This window comes from Phacochoerus africanus, chromosome 9 (assembly GCF_016906955.1).
Source record: "Phacochoerus africanus isolate WHEZ1 chromosome 9, ROS_Pafr_v1, whole genome shotgun sequence".
Classification (NCBI taxonomy): domain Eukaryota; kingdom Metazoa; phylum Chordata; class Mammalia; order Artiodactyla; family Suidae; genus Phacochoerus; species Phacochoerus africanus.
This window is the reverse complement of record NC_062552.1, coordinates 83260191-83284248: the sequence shown is the minus strand read 5'-3', so window position 1 is coordinate 83284248 and position 24058 is coordinate 83260191. Positions and strand designations below refer to the sequence as shown.

At 44.2% G+C, this 24058-nt stretch overlaps 1 protein-coding gene across 1 annotated transcript in view; it reads left to right on the top strand.

Moving 5' to 3' along the window:
• RYR3 (ryanodine receptor 3) overlaps positions 1 to 24058 on the top strand; it is a 570648-nt gene that overhangs the window by 538420 nt on the left and 8170 nt on the right. Inside the window, exons 88-98 of the mRNA XM_047794870.1 lie at positions 592 to 1922; positions 3796 to 3854; positions 4976 to 5147; positions 6229 to 6315; positions 8170 to 8370; positions 11494 to 11624; positions 17367 to 17409; positions 17866 to 17993; positions 18422 to 18482; positions 18814 to 18960; positions 23418 to 23552. Coding sequence (XP_047650826.1) covers positions 592 to 1922; positions 3796 to 3854; positions 4976 to 5147; positions 6229 to 6315; positions 8170 to 8370; positions 11494 to 11624; positions 17367 to 17409; positions 17866 to 17993; positions 18422 to 18482; positions 18814 to 18960; positions 23418 to 23552 — 2495 coding nt within the window. The remainder of the gene's footprint in view (positions 1 to 591; positions 1923 to 3795; positions 3855 to 4975; positions 5148 to 6228; positions 6316 to 8169; positions 8371 to 11493; positions 11625 to 17366; positions 17410 to 17865; positions 17994 to 18421; positions 18483 to 18813; positions 18961 to 23417; positions 23553 to 24058) is intronic.

The window sequence follows — 24058 nt, the reverse complement described above, 5'->3', positions numbered from 1 at the left end:
ATCACACAGATTATCCTTCTGGCAGGTCATTGATGCCATATGACATTGGTTAGAAAGCCAAATTTTCAGAAACAAATGAAAAATGAGTGAGGGGCACATGGTCTGATGGACAAAGCCTGAAACCAACTCATTTTATATCAATAGGAAAGCCAGAATGAACTGGGGAAAACCTCCAAGCTTTGCTCTTTCCTATCCTCTCCTTCTCCCCATTGCTTTTCAGTACATCTGGCTGCCAGTGTATATGCCAGCCATCTAGTTGGGCACCCTCCTAGGTCTAAGGGGATAAGAGGGGCACTGCTTATCCCTATGTGTCCCCAATAATCTGATAATAAAACCACTTTCCAGGCCCCAGGCCAGCTAAAAGGCACTGGTGTGGCCATCTCCTCCTTCCCTGTGTTTCTCTCCCCCTTGGCTCCTAGTGGTGTAGTCTTTATGGCTTGCTGCTCCCTCCTACCCATTTCCAAATCATCATGGTCAGACAAGAGCTGACTGATTTGGCATAGAAGTCTCCTAAAAAGACCTGCCTGACCAGTTACATGATGACTTGGGTTTATTGATGTATCCGTATGTCTTTTTGAACCTGCCTCACAGGGAATGTGGTAAATGGAACTATTGGCAAGCAGATGGTTGACACACTGGTAGAGTCATCTACCAATGTAGAAATGATCTTGAAATTCTTTGACATGTTCTTGAAACTTAAAGACTTAACCAGCTCAGACACCTTCCAAGAATATGACCCCGATGGGAAAGGGATCCTCTCCAAAAAGGAATTCCAGAAGGCCATGGAAGGGCAAAAACAGTACACACAGTCAGAGATTGACTTTCTCCTTTCGTGTGCCGAAGCTGATGAGAATGACATGTTTAATTACATGGATTTTGTAGACCGGTTCCATGAGCCAGCCAAGGACATAGGGTTTAACGTGGCCGTGCTCCTGACAAATCTTTCTGAACATATGCCAAATGATTCTCGCCTCAAGTGTCTGCTGGACCCAGCAGAAAGTGTGCTGAATTACTTTGAACCCTACCTGGGACGCATTGAGATCATGGGTGGGGCCAAGAAAATTGAGCGTGTTTATTTTGAGATCAGCGAATCCAGCCGAACTCAATGGGAAAAGCCCCAGGTGAAGGAGTCTAAGCGGCAGTTCATCTTTGACGTCGTCAATGAAGGCGGAGAACAAGAAAAGATGGAGCTGTTTGTGAACTTCTGTGAGGATACCATCTTTGAAATGCAGTTAGCATCTCAGATCTCAGAATCGGACTCAGCCGACCGTCCAGAAGAGGAGGAGGAAGAGGATGAAGAGTCTTCTTATCCGTTAGAAGTTGAGGACGAAGAGGAGGACAACAGGTCTTTTGAATGTGCCTCTGCATTTGCCGTAGCCTGTGCCTCAGTGAAGAGAAACGTGGCCCGCTTTCTGCAGAGGGCCACCCTGAAGAACCTCAGGAAGCAGTACAGGAAGATAAAGAAGATGACCCTGAAGGAGCTGGTGAGGGTGTTCTTCTCCTTCTTCTGGATGCTGTTCGTGGGGCTCTTCCACTTGCTCTTCACCATATTGGGAGGAATCTTTCAGATCCTCTGGAGCACAGTGTTTGGAGGGGGCCTTGTAGAAGGGGCCAAGAACATCAGAGTCACCAAGATCCTGGGGGACATGCCTGACCCAACCCAGTTTGGGATCCACGATGATGCTCTGGAGGCTGAGAGGGCAGAAGTGCCTGAGACGGGCGTCCCCACGGAACTTGTACACTTCGTCAAGGGGGAGAAGGGAGATGCAGATGTTATGTCAAATCTCTTTGGATTCCACGCAAAGAGGGAAGGTGCCTTAAAGCATGGGCCCGAAGTGGGTTTGGGTGACCTCTCTGAGATTATTGGCAAAGATGAGCCCCCTACATTAGAGAGTACTGTACAGAAGAAAAGGAAAGCACAGGTAAGCATCATTTGTTTCTATCAGCTCTCTTTAGGACTTGCCACTCTACCCTGCCATCAGTACCCCAGTTCCCCAAGAGCCACCACTGTATTAGACACCAGCTCTTCTTTGGTTACCCTGATCTAATCCTTTCAACTCTGCCATGTCTGGGGAGATGAGACTTAGATGGTTGTCTCAATGTCTGATTGCTGAGTGGTCTTCCAGTTTACATTGTAGAGTCCATGACTTTCAACTTGCTTTCACACCCTGATTAGGTTAGTTCTCAGGTTCATTCAGCAATTGAAAGTATAGAAAACCAGGTAGGGCATAAAAGGAGACATTTCTGGTAAGACAGTACTTCTGCAGTGTCCTAGAAGGTCCAGATATTATCGAATGATTGAGCACAGTGCCCAGAGAGTTTGATCATGCTTGGGACAATTCCATCCTTGTGGATGCACCTGCTCTTCCAATTTGGACTTCAAGTCAGTGGATTAAATCAAGAGAATAAGATAGCAGAGCCCCTTGGCCATGGAAAATTCTGGGTGTTGCAACATCCAACTCACAGCATTGTTCTAGCAATAGAGAGAGTATGGAGAGGAGCATAAAGAGATCAGAGCCCAAAGACAACCTTTATTCATTTATTGCAGTAATGTTGGTTGAATAGTTAATATGCATTTATCACTGTCTTAGGTTCTAGGAATACAGTCGTGAATGAGAAATTCATTGTTCCTGTAATTTAGTGGAAAAGATAAACATTGGACAAGTCAGTACAAGCATGAAAAAGATTAGGAAGGAGGAATTCCAGCCTCTATGGCAATGTATAGATGAGAAGTCTCATCTGGTTTAGAGAGGGAAGAAAGCATCAGAATCATAGAATTCTGACAGTATTAATGCATTTACTCTCTTTTCCTTCCTGATGTAACCCAGGGCCTAGAACAGAGTTTGATACCTAATAGGGACTCGTTCAAGACCTCCTACATGCCAGGCTGTGTTGCTAGGATATGGGAATACATAGGTTGACAAGAGAGACAACACTTTTGCTTAATGGAGCTTAACTTCTAGTGGAAGAAGACAACAAATAAATAATTACCATTTGTGGCAGAAGCTAAAATAAGTGAACAAGGTTGTGTGTTACAGAGTGAATGTGGGCCCTACTATAAACAGGATGCCCACAGAGCAGCTGAAAAGGTGTTATCTGAACCAAGTCCTAAAGAATAGCAGGCACAAAAAAAAATAAAATAAAATAAAGAATAGCAGGCACATGAAAAACCAGGGTAAGCATCTTTCAGGCAGATGATATGGTTTGTACCAAGGTCCTGGTGCAGAAAAGGATTTAGAATGTCTCAGGAAAGGGAAGGGGGTCTGGGTGTTTGTGTTGGAAACAAATCAAATGGTGCAAGATGAAGATGGAGAGAAAGGCCATGATCATGTAGGTCTTATAGGTCTTGGTAAAGAGCTTGAATTTTATTCTAAGTGTGGTGTCATCAGAGGGACTGGGATGCTGGGAGAGAATTGATGACAGGGCAGGAATACGTCTGATGGAAGTGGGTTCTGGATTAGACCTGCCGTGATTTGTGTTCCATCTCCCCAGTCCTGTGAGGCAGCAGGACCACTGCCCCAGGGTTCTGACGGTGTTCTGGCACAAGTTTTCTCTTTGGGTTGAATGATAATAGAGAAATTGAGTTTTCAAGCTTGAAATCTTTGTCTCATCTCTCCAGAGCAGCTTGACATATAGCAGGACACTTATGTTCTGTGATCCTGAGCAAAGCAGAAGCATAAAGAGAGAAAGCCATTGGGACTTGTGACCAAGAAGAGGAAAATGGCCAATGATATGGTTCATCACCATGAATTCATTTATTTGAGGAAAGCTTGACTGATTGTTATCTTTGTCTAGGCAGCAGAGATGAGAGCAGCTCATGAAGCAGAGGGAAAAGTAGATTCTGAGAAAGCAGAGTAAGTTCTCAGTAGCATCAGCTACTCTAACGACTCTGGTTGACAGTTCTCAATATTATCTACTATTCTGCTGCTATAACAAGTAGAAAGCTTGATTTATGTTATTATAAAACACAAATATTGTATGTGAGCCCTAGATATATTTCTTTTTTCTTTTTTATGGCTGAGCAGTATTCGTGTGTGTGTGTGTGTGTGTGTGTGTGTGTGTCTTTTTTATCCATTCATCTACTAATGGATGCTTTAGTTGCTTCCATGTCTTGGCTATTGTAAATAATACTGCTGTGAACACTGGAGTGTATGTATCTTTTGGAATTATTGTTTTCATTTTTTGGATATATACCCAGGAGTGGAATTCTTGAATCATATGGTATATAAATTTTTAGTTTTTTGAGGAACCTCCATAATATTCTCCACAGTGGCTGCACCAATTTACACCCCCACTCACAGTAAACAAGGGTTCCCTTTTCTCCATATCCTGACTAATACTTACTATTTGTCTTTTTGGTGATAGCCATTCTGACAGGTATGAGGCTTTGTGGTTTTGATTTTCATTCCCTGGTTTTTAGTGGTGCTGAGCAGCTTTTCATGGGTAGATATATATCTTTTTACCCCACCCAGACCGTAAACACATTCTAATAATCGTGTTGACTTTATAATCCAAGTCATAAATCAGAATTTTACCATCTGACTGAGCAAATTATCAAACACTTACATTTAGCAAGCTCATCTAATGCTGACAATGGAAATATCTAATAATTACTGAATACCTATTAGTTACGGGCCTTTTGCTAAGCTTTTTTATGCAAAATCTCTTGTAATTCCTACCACAAACTTAGAAGCATACATACCATTGGTAATTTCCATGAAAGCTTAGAAAATAAAGGACAACATTTCTGAAGGGGAAAAGGGTTTATAAGCCAAATTGCAAAAGAAGCCTATAAACTTGTATATAACTGGTGTACACCTGCGAACATTACTCATCAAAGCAGACACCAATCATTAAATGTAAAGTTGACGTGCAGGCACTATGGGGTAATAAGGACCTGAGGTCCCCTCTCCGCCCAGATTTCCCTTTAGTCTCCCTGTGCCCTCCGTGCTGAGTGGGTTTCTCATTCCTGCAGCATGGAAGATGGGGAGAAAGAGGACACAGCTAAAGAGGAAGAGCAAGCCGAGGCCCTGTGGGCAGATGTGACAAAGAAGAAGAAGCGCCGGTGTGGTCAGAAAGTTGAGAAGCCTGAAGCCTTCATGGCCAATTTCTTTAAGGGGCTGGAAATCTATCAGACCAAGTTGCTGGTAAGCACTCCAGCCTCAGCCCTGCTCGGGTGTGGGCACTGGCCTGGGCAGACCTCAGAGAACTGGCCACTGACTCTGTTCCACCATTTGGTTAGTCATAGTGCTTCCTCATTGTGCTCCTTCCTCCTTTCCTCTTCTCCTTTAATCTGCCTGTGTCTCCTGTGTTGGAGGGAAAGGAAGAGGGGATAACCCAGGAAAAGCCAAGCACTCCAGCTCCTCTGCCCCACAGCAGGTGCCCTCCCTGTCCCGTGCTCTCCAGGAGAGCTGGTCCCTTATGTGTGTGAGGTGGGAACCAGTCCCATCCCATCCAGGAGTTCAGAAGTGGTGTGATTGTTCAGGTATGGAAAAAACTGTCCTGTGTTGTGTTAGGTTCTCACACTAGTCCCTAGAGCTTTGTTACTGCAGACACAGTCAGCCCTCAGCACAGCTCGTAGTAGCCTCTCACTGGCAAATTGTTCCCAAGGCACAGTTACTGATGGCCAGGACAATACCCTCCCAGCACCCAGAGGGAGCCCCCTTCGCCACAGAGAGTGAGAGCTTCCCCAAGCAGCTACCGTTGCAGTCCTCCAGTGCTGATTTGTCTAGGGAAAATGGCAAGAGGGATGGGAATGGTACCCCTGAGAAGGGAGAAGCAGAGGCCCTGGCTGCTGTGACTTACAAAGGAACAAAGACTGTAGGCCACAGGCTGCTGCAGCCAGGGTGGGAGCTGCAGGGGTCTTTTGATTACTCATAATTTCCAGACTGACTACATTTGGAGTTACACACACACACACACACACACACACACAGGTACCTTCATAGCAGAATTTATATCTTGTGCTGTTTTAGCATATGGTTCCCTGAAGTTTAAACCAGAACAGGCTTTCTCTGAGCATCATTCTAAGCAATCTGTAAAAAAAAATTATCATTTTTGGTGCCCACAAATAAGTCATAAGGACAGGGCTGTCCCAGAAGAGTGGTTACTGAAGAGGAGGACTAGCCCCATATAACCCTCGAATCAGAAAAGATCTTCTGTGTGAAAAGAAGAAGGTCCCTGTCCCTTGCAGAGCTCTTCTACTTCTGCCTGTCCTTTCCTTTTCAGCACTACCTGGCCAGGAATTTCTACAACCTGAGGTTCCTTGCTCTGTTTGTAGCCTTCGCTATCAACTTCATCCTGCTCTTTTATAAGGTGATACTTCATTCAGGGACTATTTGCTGACTATATTATATACTTTTTAAAGTAATAGAAGTTATGCTCTTACTTAGAGCAAAAATTCTAGTATCTAAGGAAATTTCTAAGACACTGGCTTCTATAAGAGGATGCTGTCACTTGCAGCCATGGAGAACAGACTTTTGGTTGCCAAGGGGGAGGGTGGAGGGAGTGGGATGGACTAGGAGTTTGGGGTTGGTAGATGCAAACTATTACATTTAGAATGAATGGGCAATGAGGTCCTACTGTACAGCACAGGGAACTGTATCAATCGAACAGGATGGAAGATAATATGAGAAGAAGAATGTGTGTGTGTGTATATGACTGGGTCACTTTGCTGTACAGAAATTGACACAACATTGTAAATCAACCATACTTTAATACTGTCATTAGCAATGGGAAGAATGGAGGGACATGTTGCAAGGGAAGCCAGTTTGGGCACCGTGTCAATAGTTCAGGCTTGTTCTAGTTATCACTTAATTCTGCAAATATTTGTTGGGTGTCTACAATGTGTTTGACCCTATATTAGGAGCTATATGGTATTTCAAAGTGAGTCATAAATATACTTCTTTCCTTGAGGAATCAGGTAACAGAGAGCCATGATAGTTGACCCATATTTTAGAACCATTACGAAGGGGGAATGAGTAGGAATTGGTTTCTGGAGATGGAAGAGAGGGACTTGTCACAATAAATCAAGATTTTTGAGCATTAGTAAGTGGGTCTTGCATACTGTAGACACTTAATAAATGTTAGTGGGATGAATTATATAGGTCCTGGATGTTTGACATAGTCTTTAACCGGCTCTTCTGTCTCTTGCCTCTCTCCCTTCCTATTTAAAACCACACATCCAATTTTTATAAAGCATACTCTTATCCAAATCAGCCTTCTGCTTGACAAACTAATGGCTTTCTGGTGCCTGGAAGCCTGTAGAGGAGTTGGGTGAAGTGGTTTTAAGTGTATTGAGGTCGAGGTGACCGCAGACAGCCATGCAGGGAGGTAGCCAGAGGCAGTTGGACCTGCCGGTTGGTTATAGAGTCGTAAGAATGGCAGGTGAAGCCATGGATGTTAATGGCCTCTGGGAAAGAACGGAAATGCTTCGTGTGTGCACTTGTGCACATGCATGTGACTCTCGGCCTCCTCCCAGGCCTTGGCATTCCAGAGATTACCTCCTGCAGCACAGATAGGGATTGTAGAATATGGATTCAAACTTTCCTAACTTTTAACTACTGAGCTTATTTTCAGGAGAGAAGTTGTGTCTCTTAAAAATGGAGTCATTTTGTCATACAGCAGAAAGTATCCCAACATTGTAAATCAATGACCGCAAAACTTTAAAAAACTGAATTAAAATTTCTTAATTAAAAAAGTCTATCACCACATTACTCTTGAATGCACTGTAGCTCACTAATTCTTGAATTTATTTGCATAATGATTAAATGCACATGAGGATTCTTTTACTGTGTTGCCTGATAATGAAAGACATGTAGAACGTAGCAAAGAATCATTTGACGGACACCTCGCATTTATTTTGTCATTTTGGAAGACCTGTACAGTATATGATAGGAAACTGGTTTTGACTCACATACATGATTTTATTTCATTGTAATTTGGAAGGAGAGAGCTTGACCAGCCAGATAAATATAGCCTGATTAGAAAAAAAACTTGTGTTTGCAATTATTAAAGATACTGGAGATTCCTAGGAATAAGGTACCTAAAAGCCTCCTTCACTCACCATGTAACCCTGAGTCACTACTCTCTGCCCAGCAAATGCCAGCAGTGTAAAATATGTGGGGAGGCCTTTCTGATGTTTCTAAGAGAGCGTGTGTCTTGGGCCAGGTCACCGAAGAACCTTTAGAAGAAGAGACAGAGGATGTTGCAAACCTGTGGAATTCCTTTAACGATGATGAAGAGGAAGACGCGGTGGTATTCTTTGTCCTGCAGGAAAGCACTGGGTATATGGCACCCACACTTCGGGCCCTGGCCATTATCCACACCATCATCTCTTTAGTCTGCGTGGTGGGCTATTACTGCCTAAAGGTAAGTAGTACCTGAATCTAATCTGACTCCTAGGGAAAGAAGCATCCTTTTTTGTTTTGTTTTGTGTTTTTTTTGGTCCTTTGTCTTTTTAGGGCCACACCCACAGCATATGGAATTTCCCAGCCTAAGGGTCGAATTGGAGCTACAGCTGCCACCTATGCCAGGGCCACAGCAATGCGGGATCCGAGCCATGTCTGCGACCTACACCACAGCTCACGGCAACACGGATCCTTAACCCACTGAGCAAGGCCAGGGATCAAACCTGTGTCCTCGTCGATACTAGTCAGGTTTGTTACTGCTGAGCATGACAGGAACTCCCAAGAAGCATCATTTTCTAACCCAGCCAGCCCTTTGTTCTCTGAGACTTTACTAATAGACCAAGGTTGGTGGAGCCGCAGCCTGGGCATCACCCAGGAGCTGGTTGGAAGTGCAGACCCTCGCCCCCGACCCAGGCCCTTTTAAACAGAATCTGCAATGAACACGACCCTTAGGTGATCTGTACTTGTACTCTGGTTTGAGAAGCTTCATCCAGGAATCTCACTTCAGGCCCCTCTTGTTACATTTCATAGAATTAGAATCATCAGGCTAAGTCATAGGTGGAGCTGGCAATGAGGGGTTCTTCAGATCTTTGAATTTATGTTGGGATTTTTATAAAAATGCTTTTCACTTTTCAAAAATTATTAGGTTTTTCACTATCCAAGTTACTGGTGCAGTTATCCTTTGCAGCATAACAAATCATCCAAAAATTCAGTGGCTTAAAATGACAGTCATTTTTGAGTTCCCAGGTGGCTCAGCAGGTTGGGGTTCCAGCATTGTCATTGCTATGGCATAGGTTTGATCCCTAGCTCTGGAGTATTTGTATGCCACAGATATTTCTCTCTCCGATTCTATATCTGACCAGGCACATTTGAGCATTTCCTCTGCTCCACATGGAGGTGGCCACATCAGCCACCAGCTGGGAGCTCAGTTGGACAGGACTGGGTGGCTGGGCCCCCTCTCACCCTCCATATAGACTCAAGACAACCCCCTTTCCATGTGGCCTCTCCACATGCTCTCTCCAGCTGGGGTAGCTAGACTTCTTGCATAATTTGACTTAGGTTTCCAAAACCAGCACAGAGGGCAGCTGCTGGTCCTTCTTAAAGCTTAGGCCCCAAACTGGTGAGGTACCATTTCTGCTGCATCCTCTTGGTTCAGGCACATCACAGGGCCAACCCAGATTCACTGCTGCACAGGGAGGAAGAGGGCTACCCAAGGGCATGAATACAGGAGGTGTGGTTTTCTACTACACCACAGTTTGGTTTTTTTTTTTTCTTGTTACATTTTTTTCTTACTTCTCTTAAGTAGAAAGTTCCCCTGGCTCTGCACTAAGCCCTCTTTTCCCTGGAAAGAGTCCAAGAAATCTTTTCCTATCCTTGTGGCCCTCACTTCCCCCAGTAGACAGTAGTATCATGTAGAAAGTCCAGCTGCCCTGCTGGAGAGACCACGTGTTCTAAACCCCTCTGAGGTCTCCATGGTAACTATGAAAGCACCAATCCTGGAGCCAGGCTTCCTGGGTTGGACTCACAGCTCTGCCCCTTAACCTCACGATTCCTCGGTTTCCTCCTCTGTGTAACAGTGACTATTATAATAGTAACACCAGCCAAGTTGCTGGGAGAATTGAATGAATGAACATGTATAAAAGTACTCAGAACCAGATGGAATGAACACTGAAACATGTCAGCTGCTATTCCTTTGCTCACCGTCCTAGAGCTCACCTGAGGTGCAGGTGTACAGGCGACCTAGAGAAAACAAAAAGAAATACTCTCTAGGGAATAAAAATGCAGGGACTTTTACTTACAAGGGTGTACAGACTCATAAAAGCTAAAGAGGAATGCTCCAAATCGCAGATATCAGTACTGATGCAAAACATGATGTTGTTTAGAGTCACCTCAACATACAGCAGACACCGGTTGTGTCTACTCATCATCACCCAGGAACTAACAGCAGGCACTGATTGTGTGTGATGCCCACTCTTAGCCCCTGCCACCTTCCTATCATGATTCGTTATTTCCCAAGTGTTGTCGCCTGGCTTTAAAAAAGGGTAAGCAGAGAGTTCCCTGATGGTTAGTGGTTAGGATTCAGTGCCTTCACTGCTTCAGCCTGGGTTTGATCCCTGGTCTGGGAACTGCTGCAGCAAACAAAAGAAAGAAAAAAAAGGTTACATAAACAGTTTGGATGCCAAGGTCTAAGAGATGTTGCCAGGTAACCAGCAGCTTCCCAGATGGACGAAAAGCCCTGGCTCTGTCTGAATTAAGCTTTGCTGACTGGTGGGGCATTGGCCGTTCTGCCTTCTCATTTCCTGGGATTCCAGTAATACCCTCTGACTTTGCCACTAACTCGAACCTTTATTTGAAGTGTGTGTGTGTATCTGGTGATGGTTGGGGCAAGCGGATTACTTCTCCAGCCTCTTCTGTGTATATGCCTCTTTTATGGCAGATTTTTATAGCCATGCTACCATCTCTAAGCTAGCATCAAAGTTACAACTGCAAGAGAATAAGGGGTGATAGTAGGGAACAAATTAGTACGCCTGGCAGGAGCTCTTCTCAGAGTATCAGGAAGACAACTTAAACAGCAAAAGACTTTGCACAGAGACACTGAATCCCCTTATTCTAAACTATCAACATGTTTCATTAAACAAACCTCAAAGACATGAGATGACTACAACCCTAGCCTTTGAAAAGGGGGTTGGACCTTTTCAGCCTGTTCCTGCAGCTGTCCCATATATTCTAGCACAGTTTAGCATCCTTCCTAAGTCTTGGTTTACCTCCTAAGAGTTTTGGGAGACCTAACTCAGTCAACTCTGGGATTCATCTCCACATGGCCTTCTCACCAAGATGGGTCAAGGCCAGTTTGTATTACTATCAGCTGATTAAAAAGTGGCCCGAATCAGATCAGCTTTAGAGAGGGCAGCATATGAGCCAAAGGAGTGAAAGGTGATTTCTTTGGCATTGGACCCACAACTAGGCATCATCTACAAAGATATTGCTGCCCAGGAGTTGGAAGGCCCATCTGTGCCGTAAGCACGGAAGAGGATGCTTTTGTTTGGAAGCCTTCTCTCAGTAACCTGTGTCTTCCTACGCCTAGGTCCCTTTGGTGGTATTCAAAAGAGAAAAAGAAATTGCCAGGAAGCTGGAGTTCGATGGGCTGTACATCACCGAACAGCCTTCTGAGGATGACATCAAGGGGCAGTGGGATCGCTTGGTGATCAACACACCGTAAGTCTCCCCCATCCCCCAAAGAAAAAGGAGTTTCTACTGGAAGTAGAACAACACCTTCTTTGCCAGCCCTGGAGACTGATTAATATAAGGCTCTCTTTGGTTTCTGGGTAACCTGTTCTGCCTCAAACAGTTGTATGTGTCTCTCTGCAGTTAGTGGGGGACAGAGGACACCATCAGGAAGTGCTGGGCATAATTCGTTAGGACCAGATGGCCTAGCACAATACTACCTAATCTAGTTTTCCGTGTTTTAGTCAAACAGTGCTTCCCTGGCTCAGGGGTTCAGAGATCAAGCTGCTCAGCTTCTCTGGAGTCCCCAGATGGCATGGCAGTCCTATGACGGCACCATCTCTGAAGTCTTCTCCTTAAACAAATAGTCTGATTGGTCCTAGAACTCCAATATTATTTGATAGGCAGTTTCATGGGCAGTTAAAATAGGACCATCTGGGTGGGGATGTTAAGAGCTGTGGGGTCAGGAGTTCCCTGGTGGTGTAGTGGATTAAGGATCTGGCATTGTCACCATAGTGGCTAGGGTCGGGGCTGTGGCACAGGCTCGATCCCTGGCCCAGGAACTTCCACATGCTACAGGCACAGCCAAAAAAAAAAAAAAAAAAGGCTAGTGGAGTTAAGCCTGCCTTATAAACCTCAGCGTCCTCTTCATTAATAGAGGGATGAGAACCCCACCTCCTACAGTCCTGGGATGATTCAGGAGTGGATGTCACATGCTTGGCACAGGGCTGTTACACCCTTTCCCTGTTTAAAAGACGCCATCACCATTAGAAAAGGTGATGCTCTAAAGCCAATGTATTCACAATAGGAAAGATGAGAGTTGCAAAATAAATGAATGGGCTGAAAGAAAAGTAAAGAAATAGGGCTGAACCTGTAAACAAAGGTAGCTGTTGAAACTGTCAGCTGTGCCAGTAAAATGTGTACATCTAGAAACAACAACCTCACCCCTGGGGGAATAGAATGCCACTTGCCCAAAGATGGTTAAGCTTATTGAGAGAGGCAGCTCAACAAAGGGACAGCGGAGCATTTTTTGAGTCCCTAGAAAGGGAAGGCCCTTCTCTTAGGAAAAAAAAAAGGAGGGGGGTGTAATCACGCAAATCAAAAGCCTGTTTCCAGGAGTTCCCATAGTGGCGCAGTGGTGAACGAATTCGACTAGTATCCGTGAGGACTCAGGTTCGATTCCTGGCCTTGCTCAGTGGGTTAAGCATCGGTGTTGCCATGAGCTGTGGTGTAGGTCGCAAATGCAGCTCAGATCTGGTGTTGCATGGCTCTGGCATAGGCCAGCAGCTACAGCTCCAATTGGACCCCTAGCCTGGGAACCTCCATTTGCCATGGGTGTGGCCCTAAAAAGACAAAAAAAAAAAAAAGCCCGTTTCCACCTGCAGGTTGTTACCAATCTCCCCACTTAAGGAAAAATAAGGAAAACTATTAAGACTTATTTCTGACCCTTTGTTATTATAGTACAGAAATTTTGTTTTTGTCTTTTTGTCTTTTGTTGTTGTAGTTGTTGTTGTTGTTGCTGTTGCTATTTCTTGGGCCGTTCCCGCGGCACATGGAGGTTCCCAGGCTAGGGGTCTAATCAGAGCTGTAGCCGCTGGCCTACGCCAGAGCCACAGCAACACGGGATCCGAGCCGCGTCTGCAACCTACACCACAGCTCACGGCAACGCCGGATCGTTAACCCACTGAGCAAGGGCAGGGACCGAACCCGCAACCTCATGGTTCCTAGTCGGATTCGTTAACCACTGCGCCACGACGGGAACTCCCAGAAATTTTGAATATTAAATAATTTCATTCTTTGGTAAACTTTCTACAGTTATCATCAGTAATGATTGTGTCTGTGGCACAAGGTGAAACAGCCTTAAAGTCCCAGTAAAAATGTAGTTCAGTTTCTAGAAATTTATTCTGCAAAGATTATGAGACAAGCTCACTGAACTGACTCAACAAGGATAGCTGAAGTGGCTTACATGCCCTTGAACAGGGGAATGCCTAAATAAGTAGAACTGTTGTTTTAACACATTTAGCTTGGAGTTCCTGTTGTGGCTCAGAAGTTGGCAAACCCAACTAGCATCCATGAGAATGCAGGTTCAATCCCTGGCATCGCTCAGTGGGTTAGGGATCCTGCGTTGCCGTAGGCTGTGGTGTGGGTCACAGACACAGTTTGCATCCCACGTTGCTATGGCTGCGGTATAGGCCAGCAGCTGCAGCTCCGCTTGGACCCCTAGCCTGGGAGCCTCCATGTGCCATGGGTGTGGCCCTAAAAAGACAAAAAGACAAAATATAATAAAATAAAACATTTAGATAAATGAACCTTTACTTTTTCTTCACAATAATGGCATCATTGTACACATAGTGCTTTGAAACCTGCTTTTGTTTTTGGTTAACTATGTGTCATGGAGAGCATTCTTTTTTCATTTTATTTTTATATTGTTAAGTGCACATATAGAAGAAAATATAAAATATAGATGTATATTTTAAAGTATAGCAATAAAACAAACTACAAAGATTAAAACTGGAACATCCCTGGAAGCTTTGAAATCCCAGCTGTCATCAGCCCTGGTGCCTACCCTCCCCAGACCCCAGCTAACCACTCTCCTGACTTCAGTGATGTTCGTTCTTCTGCTTTAGTTTATAGTTTGCGAGTCCCTAGATACATGGTTCCATCTTAACTCGTGTTTTGGTTTATTTTTCTTTTTAGTGCCACACCCATGGCATGTGGAAGTTCCCAGGCTAGGGGTCTAATGGGAGCTGCAGCTGCCAGCCACAGCACAGCAATGAGGGAATCTGAGCCACATCTGCAACCTACACAACAATTCACGGCAATGCGGATCTTTAACCCCCTGAGCAAGGCCAGGGATTGAACCCATGTCCTCACAGAGACTATGTTGGGTTCTTAACCCACTGAGCCGCAACAGGAACTTCCATCTTAACTAGTTTTGAACTTTATGTGAATGGAGTTACACTGCATGCATTGCACTGTCATTGGAATCTTTTGCTCAGCACCACATTCAGGCACTTGTCTAGGTTTGATGTGTGTGGCCCTAGTTTGGTCATTTTCAAAACTGTGGCATTTTCCATTTTGTGAGTGTATTATCATGTATTTATCCATTTTCCTGACAGTGGATATTTCAACTGTTTCCATTGCTGTTACAAACAGGGTTGTAAGGAATATTTTATACCTGATGCACAAGGAAAAGAGTTTCTGTAGAGTAGAGACCAAGAAATGACTTTGTCAAATACAGGATATGCAAATATTTGTCCCGATTTACATTAAACGAGCACCCAGTGAGGGATCTCTGCCTCCTGTCAGCACTTGATATCAGGTAACTTTGCTAATCTGGTAGGTGTGTAAGGGCATCTCATTGTGCATTTCCTGACTTATAAAGAGATTGAGGGGAGTTCCCATCATGGCTCAGCAGTTAACGAACCTGACTAGTATCCATGAGGACACAGGTTCAATCCTTGGCCTTGCTCAGTGCGTTAAGGATCTGGCGTTGCCATGAGCTGTCACATAGGTTGCAGATGCAGCTCAGATCCCTCGTTGCTATGACTGTAGCGTAGGCTGGCAGTTGCGGCTCCAATTCAACCCCTTACCTGGGAACTTCCATGTGCCTTGGGTGTAGCCCTAAAAAGCAAAAATATAAAATAAAAAATATGAAGAGATTGAGCATCTTATTTTTTTTGACCATTCATGTGTAGATGTGTCTTTTATTTATGCATTTCCCTTCTGAAGGTTCTTGCCTACCCTACACTTAAAGGAATGTTATCAAATAATGTTTTCTACCTTGAAGGAGCTTACTTATCTAGTCAGGAGACATGAATATTCAGACCAAAGTCAGATCCCACATCTGTGAAAGGGTCTTGACCAGAGCCTTCAGCCAGGGACCCTTCAGCATTGCTTGTGGAATTTTCCATTTATGCCCAAATGTGGCCATGGTTGCATTGTATGTTACAGTCCGTTTGTATAAAAGATTTCAGAGAAAGGAAATATCAGTGTGGGCTGAGGAAGATTGGCTTATTTTTATGTGCTTTATTTGAGATCTAAATACAGGACAGAAATCAAGTAGCAAAAAAAAAAATGGACAAAAAAAGTCAAAATAATTATTTCCATCCCCCATAAATAAAATCTATTAGTAGTTTGCTCCGTAAACTCAGCATTTGTTTTTGCTTCTAGGTGGCATTTGGATGTTTAAGACAGAAACATTTAATTATCCAAAAAACATTTTCAATTTTTCTTAAAGATTGCCACTCTATAAGGGAAGAGGTGGCATTTGTGTGAGAGGTCCGTGAACAGAGGGCGGCCCCCCTTCCCCATCACCAGCTTGGGTGGCCTCTATAGGATGGGGTACAGTTGTGTTCCAGCGCTAATGACAATGACTTAAATGAAGGAAAGCAGAAGCAAGAATGCTTGCACCAAGGGCCAGAGGTTCCTCGGCTGCAAACTAGACTCACAAGGAACCTCTCAGGAAGGCTAAATCATTCTGGAGAGAAGCAAAATATTTAAATGGTTTTTGTGAACATACCTAAAAGCAATTGTTCTTTCCTGACTTTAACAATAAGAAACCATTTGCAGTGAAGCTGGTCCAAGCTACGTGGCAGAAGAAAGACATTCTCTCTCTCTCTGGGCTTAAGGATGGAAGGGCATAGGCACCAATTCCAAAGGAGAGAGGACCTGGTTCCTTAGGAAAAGCATACCCCACAAGGGTTATGCAGGAATGGAAAACAGAGGGGAAGAGCACGCCTTTAAATAAAATGCCACATAGACTGGCACATACAAAGGCCCTGTGTTGAGAGAGGAAGGAAAAAAGAAGACTGGGGGCTGGGGGTGGTTGTCAAAGTGGGGTGGTGCCTGGAACAGAAGGAATTTGGAGAATATGGGAGCCCTGATGAGGCTGGAAGATTAATTCATTCAAGTTTTTGTATCTTCTTCCAAAGGGCAATAAAGGCCATTGAAACTTTTAAGTATTAAAAAAAAAAAAAGGAAGTTCCCATTATGGGCTCGGTTGTAGGAAGCTCAGCTAGTATCCACCAACATGCGGGTTCGATCCCTGGCCTCACTCAGTGGGTTTAGGATCCGGCATTGCCATGAGATGTGGTGTAGGTTGCAGATACAGCTCAGATCCCACACTGCTGGCGTAGACCGTCAGCTGCCTCTCCGATTCCACCCCTAGCCTGGGAACATCCATATGCTGCTACAGACGTGGCCTTAAAAATCAAAAAAAGGAAGGAAGGAAGGAATCCCATGTAAATTAACTAACAGTGATTCCCAGGCCAGAAGCTTCATAGTTAGGGACCTTGCCTGTACTCCCCACCCCTGTGTCCCCAGCACCTACCTCAGCATCTACCCCCACAGCCGTTACTGCCATAAAGCAGGTCTCAGTGAATGAAGGTTGAACGCATGTGCTTCCTGCAGGGTTTGCTTTGTAGTTGCACTGAGATTGAGACACATATTTCTGCTCCTGTTTAGTCCATCATCACCATTCCTGGCTCTTAACCATAATTTTGAAGGATAAAATGCAAAGGAGCTTTCCAAGTGCTTCAGAACTCATCACAAAGTAGTGAAACTAGAAATCAGTGAGACCTGCGGTGACTCTGAACTTCAATCAAGTCTTGAATTCTTCAATGAGCAGGACAAAACCCAAAAAGATCACAGGTCCAGACACTCAGAAACTGCAAAGTTTCTTGATGTGCTTGCCTTGATGTTAAGCATCTCTTCTTTTCACTTTCTTTTCAGATCTTTTCCTAACAACTACTGGGACAAGTTTGTAAAGAGAAAGGTATGCTTTGTCGGTAGGAGGGGAGTCCCATACCCTCCAAGGAAATGTAGAATTTATTTTTGAGTTCTCCATGTACAAACAGGAATAAATTTAATGTAGCTTTTATGATAGTTTCGCCCAAAGAGTAAGTCCCAGAAGGGGTTTTCTATGAACGCTCGTAGATCTGGGGCTTAATTCCTAGACTCATCTGCCTTAAAAAGCTTAACATAATCACCGTTTTCTGTGTGCTAGGTTTATTTTCTCCCCTCCAAAAAGATGGCTTGAAAAGCAGTTTTTTACTTTATTGTTTTACCACTTCTGTTTTCTCTGGGGAGTATTTTTCTCTGGTTGAATTTTGAATTTAGCAATCCCTTAGAAGAGCCCAGAGTGTAACACAGCTCTAAAGACCTCGGGGCTGGAGAAAGCATTGATGGGAGCGTGTGGCCTGCTCTCACCCTGCCATCCTGTCTGCTTTAGGTAATCAACAAGTATGGTGATCTCTACGGAGCAGAACGCATTGCTGAACTCCTGGGTTTGGACAAAAATGCCCTTGACTTTAGCCCAGTGGAAGAGACCAAAGCGGAGGCGGCCTCTCTGGTGTCATGGTACAGAGCTTAGGAGTTAAATCCCAAAGTCTGGCTGACCAGGCCCTCTGTCTTGCCAGTTCTCTTCTGTGTGCTAGAGGGAAAATCTGCAATCATGTCACTGTCCTCTCGGGCTCTGGTCTGGCCTGGCCTAAGTGTTTCTTCTAGGTTCTAACATGGGGGTGGGGAGGGGCAGGAAGCAGCACTGCTTTTAAAAATCTAAAGACCCATCAGCCTTTATGCCTGATTAGAGCTGCAAGAGAAAGACTAGAGTTTCAGGATTCAGCCATTCTTGGTTTCATGGTAAACACATAAACCTTGATAAAGCTCAGGGTCGTATTTCGATTATTATACCCGAGAGAAAAAAAAAAAGCTTCATTTCCCCCCTTATGAAACACTTAAGTAAATCTTGACATGTATAAGTTTTGAACTGATTTGTTTCCCTTTAGGCTAAGTTCCATCGACATGAAGTACCATATCTGGAAACTGGGCGTTGTTTTTACTGACAATGTAAGTATGGCATCTGAAGAAGCAGATGTCTGTGTGCCACGTCCAGGGAAGTCACTAGATGGCACAAGGAAACCCGCAATGGAGGAGGCCCAGGAAGATCCAGGGATCGTTTGTTGAAGGCAGAGGGCTGTAGGCTGCAGGGGGGACCCTTCTGTCTTGTGTAATAGTTTAGGGAAGCTGGGGTTTCACTTGGCAGTTCTTGGGCCAGTTGACAGCACCTCAGCACCTAGGTACCCTCTATCCTCACTCTGCCCCCAGAGATGAGGGGAAAAAAAAAAAAAAAGGTGTCACGAATGCCTGAAAAGCTGCTCAATTTCTTCTCTTTTCCCAGTCCTTTCTCTACCTTGCCTGGTACACAACCATGTCAGTCCTGGGCCACTACAACAACTTCTTCTTCGCTGCTCATCTGCTGGATATTGCAATGGGCTTCAAGACCCTGAGGACTATTCTGTCATCTGTCACTCACAATGGCAAACAGGTATTGGATTTATACTGGTGCCCGATGGGATGGACCTAGATAGGGATAGGAAAAAAGCTAACAGGTAGTACGACTGTGTATGACAGGAAGGTTTGTGTCATCATAGTGTATAATACACCTCTCTTGGACAGACACCTGAATGAGTAGTGATTGGTTTTGCAAAATTGTAGCCATAACTTAAGAGGCACAAGATCTTGATGCAGAAACCCATAATGTTTAGATCAGTATATGTAGTTAGAAAACTCCGTGGGGAACTTTGATACATGCTTCCAGTTAAGAACCAACGACTTAGATAGATAGACCCACTCACCGCTGTAGGTGTATATATATATAGACATATATAGCCATATGTTTTTATGTATTTTGTATTTATGTCTATACGAATTTGTACCTCTCTATATATCTATATAGTCATTGCTCTCCAGTCTTATTGATATCCAGTCTGTCTTCTACAGCATTGTTGCCAGTGTCAAACCCTTGATTAAAATCCTCTAATGGGGAGTTCCCGTCGTGGCGCAGTGGTTAACAAATCCGACTAGGAACCATGGGGTTGGGGGTTCGGTCCCTGCCCTTGCTCAGTGGGTTAACGATCCGGCATTGCCGTGAGCTGTGGTGTAGGTTGCAGACGAGACTCAGATCCTGTGTTGCTGTGGCTCTGGCGTAGGCCGGTGGCTACAGCTCCGATTAGACCCCTAGCCTGGGAACCTCCATATGCCGCGGGAGCGGCCCAAAGAAATAGCAAAAAAAAAAAAAAAAAAAAAAAGACAAAAAAAAATCCTCTAATGGCTCCTCCTATCAGCAAATTCCAACTCCTTAGCATTTTATTCCTCATTAAGTGCAAATCCATGGATAAGACATGTTCCTTCACATCTCTAAATCTTTATAGGAAAAGAAAGAAAAGAAGGAAGTTAATATGTGCCCAGTTTGGTACAGCCATTATGGGAAACAGTATGGCAGGTTCTCAAAAAATTAAGTACAGAACTGCCATATGACCCAGCATTTCCACTTCTGGTATATATCTGAAGGAAATGAAATCAGTATCTGGAAATGAAATCCATATCTTCATGTTCACAGGAGCATTGTTTTTGATAACCAAGATTGGGAAACAGCCTGTGCCCATCAGTGGATGAATGGATAAAGAAAATTTGTTATGAACATACAGTAGAATATCATTTAGCCCTAAAAAAAGAAGGAAATTCTGCCATTTGCAACAATATGGATGACTTGGAGGAGATTATGCTGAGTAAAAGGAGTCAGACACAGAAAGACAAATGCTGTATAGTATCACTTATGTATGGAATCATAAAACAGGCAAACTTCTAGAGCCAGAGAGGAGTTGTCAGGGGCTGGGTGGGGAATGGGGAGTACTGGTCAGTAAATGAGTAAGTTCTGAGAAACCAACATAAAGCATGGTGGTTATAGTTCCACATACCATTTCTATACTTGAAATTTGCTAAGAGAGTAGACCTTAAATGTTCTCACCACACATACATACAGAGTAACTGTATAAGGTGATGGATCTGTAAGTAATTTGATTGTGGTGGTCATTTTGTAATGTATGCATATGTTTAATCATCACAGGGGACACCTTAAAAAAATGGAGATTCCAACCAGGAAAAAGTCATTAACCTTTAATTGTTCTAAAATTAAAGAGTGCTAGGTCCTCAGGTGGTTTATTATTTTTTTTCTAGGCTTCTGGTAGCAGCTGCAGATTCTTGGTTGTTTCTGGTTTGATACTAAAAGGAATGGATAAAAGCTAGACAGAGAAATTTGCTACCACATAAAAGGCTAAAGTTTGGGGAGGTAATAACAGAACCTGTGGAATAGATGTTTGCTTAAAGAGTGGTAAATGCTTCCTTATAGATTCCTGGGAGAAAGGGCATTGTGTATTATTTTTACATGTATGTTTTGGGAAGTTATATCCTATGAAGGTGGCATTTCCCAAAATGTAGTTTATGGAACGCCAGTTCCACAGTATGTTCTTTTAGAATTCTTTTCTTGCACTTAACTCGGATATTGAAACTTCAAGTTTTTATTCATGTGGCTTAATTGCATTATACAAAACTGTACCTTAAATGAGAAGTTTATTTATTTTAATTTTATTTATTTATTTATGTTTTTTGTCTTTTTGCCATTTCTTCGGCTGCTTCCTACAGCACATGGAGGTTTCCAGGCTAGGGGTCTAATTGGAGCTGTAGCCGCCGGCCTCCACTACAGCCACAGCAACACGGGATCCAAGCCGCGTCTGCAACCTACACCACAGCTCACGGCAACACTGATCCTTAACTCACTGAGCAAGGCCAGGGATCGAACCCGAAACCTCATGGTTCCTAGTCGGATTCATTAACCACTGAGCCACGATGGGAACTCCAAATGAGAAGTTTATACAATGAGTATATCTTAATATCTGTAATGTTGACTAAACTCTAGCAAGATTGTTTTAAAAGAAATGTACCCAGCTTACTATGTGCCAGGAACCATGACAGGCTCACAACTGCCCTGCAAGGTAGATGTTATACTCACTTGACACATCAGAGAATTGAGGCTCAGAGAGGCTAAGTGTCTCACCCAGGAGCACACAGCTTCTAAGTGGCAGACCTTAGATTCCAGCCCATTTCATTCTCAGTGCAAAGCCCAGGTTCTTTCTCTTTTTGTAAACCAGCTGCTTCTGTGAGGTCTGCTGTCCAAGGTTTACCTCACCAAATTCATTGTTTGAGAAGCCACTAAATATGTCTTTTCTGGTGCTTATCTTTTGTGAAGCGACTTGAGGGCAAAGATTTAATCTTGCTTATCTTTGTGCTGCAGCCCTGAAACTAGTCCCTCATGTAGGCCAGATGAGCAGGTCCTATGTAATCCTCATTTCAGGCCTCCTACAGCCAGAAACACACATGCCCCATGACCCCACCAAAGGTCCAAGGTAGGTTTCTTAGATATGAAAAATGTTACTTTGCTCAACCATCATAATTCTTACAGTAACTTCAATGCTGTGACAGTTATCCAGTTCATTGTTAGTTTCTTTAGAAGCAGTGTTAGAACATATGGTTACCAGAAAGGAAAGCGGAGCAGAGGAGAGGATAAATTAAGAGTTTGGAATTAACAGCTACACACTACTAGATATAAAATAGATAAACAACACGGACCTACTCTGTAGAGTAGGGAATTATACTCAATATTTTGTAATAACCTATAGAGAAAAGACTTTGAAAAAGAAGTTATATAATTTATATATGTGTTATATAGTTTATATAATACATGTGTGTGTATAATTTATATAATACATATGTGTGTATGTATAATTTATATAATACATATGTGTGTGTGTATTTATATGTATATAAATTGGAATCATGGAGCTATTCCCTGGAAACTAAGACAACATTGTAAATCAACTATACTTCAGTTGAATACATAAATGAATAAGTAAATAAATACATAAGAAGCAGCCTTGGAGTAAAAACTACATTGGGAAGCTTCAGGCCACTGCTGTCTCTGCAAAAAAACCAAGTAACGCCCCTTAGAGCACCTCACTGTCCTCATCCTTAATGCTGTGTTTTCCTGTGTCCTGCAGGGCCCCGGGTGTTAGTCAGCTCAGGCTGCCATAACAAAATACTTAGACAACAGACAATGATTTCCTCTCAGTTTTGGAAGCTGGAAGTCCAAGCTCAAGGTGTGGGAGGCTTGGTTTCCTCTGAGGCCTCTCCTGGGCATGCAGCTGGCTGCCTCTTGCTGCTTTTTCACTTGATCATCCTCCAGTGTGTGTGGCTCTCTGCTCTCTCTCCTCCTAAATCCTGACCGCCTGCCTCCTCTTGTAAGAACACCAATCAGATTTGGAGCAGGGCCCATCCTAATGGCCTCATTTCAATTTAATCACCGCTTCTTCCCCCCCGCCCCCCCCCCCCCCCCCCACCGGTCTTTTTAGTGCCACACCCATGGCTTATGGAAGTTCCCAGGCTAGGGGGTGAATTGGAGCAGCAGCAGCTGCTGGCCTACACCATAGCCACAGCAATGCCAGATCCAAGCCACATCTTCCACCTACACTGCAGCGTGCGGCAACACTGGATCCTTAACCCACTGAGCAAGGCCAGGGGTCAAACCCACATCCTCATGGATACTAGTCAGGTTCTTAACCCGCTGAGCCACAATGGGAACTCCAAGTTAATCACCTCTTTAAAGGCGCTATCTCCAAATACAGTCACATTCCAAGGTATTGGGGGTTAGAGCTTCAACATACAGATTTTGGGGGACACAATTTAGTCTGTAACTGCCCATCATCACTCTTTTCTCCCTATACACCTGTTTCTCTCTCTGGTCTTTCCTTGGGCACCTGCAGTATGACAGCCTTCATTCCCACCCCTCATCTTTTCCCCTTTCCTTTCTGTTATCTTGGAGTCTCCCACCGACCTTTCAAGGTGGAGAAAACCCACCTCCTCTTCCTTCTCTCTCTTTTCCTCTCCCAGTTGGTCCTGACCGTTGGTCTCCTGGCTGTGGTGGTTTATCTCTACACTGTGGTGGCATTCAACTTCTTCCGCAAGTTCTACAACAAAAGCGAAGATGATGATGAGCCTGACATGAAGTGCGATGACATGATGACGGTGAGAGGCTACCTCAGGGCCACCTGGTCCCCCAGCCTGGCCAGGAGGGAGGGGGCTGTGGGTAGAGTGGGTGTAGAGCAGAGTGGCGATGAGAATGGAATACAGATGGCTTGTCCGAAAGGGAGGCGGGTCCTGGAAAGACAGATATGATGGATGGACCACTTATCTGGGCCCAGGTGGGATGAAAAGCACATGGCCAAGAGGGTGCATCCACCCCCATCAGGGTGAAGACGTGAATTGCCTGTATGCACGTCTCATGGAACTCAAGTTCCGATTCTTGGCTTCTGAGGGCAGGAAGCAAAGTCCCATGAGCCTGGGGCTCAATTTATTTCAGAAAGCCAGTGGGCTGCTTTCAGAACAGCTGCAGGATGGGGCTGAGAAACATCACAGCCATAGGTTGGGGTCGGGGGAGCAGCAGGTATGGGGGTCCTCTCTGGCTAGAGACGGATGGATAGAAGCCACAGCTCAGGGTGAGCGAGCGTAGGCTCCATGCTGCCCCTGGCATT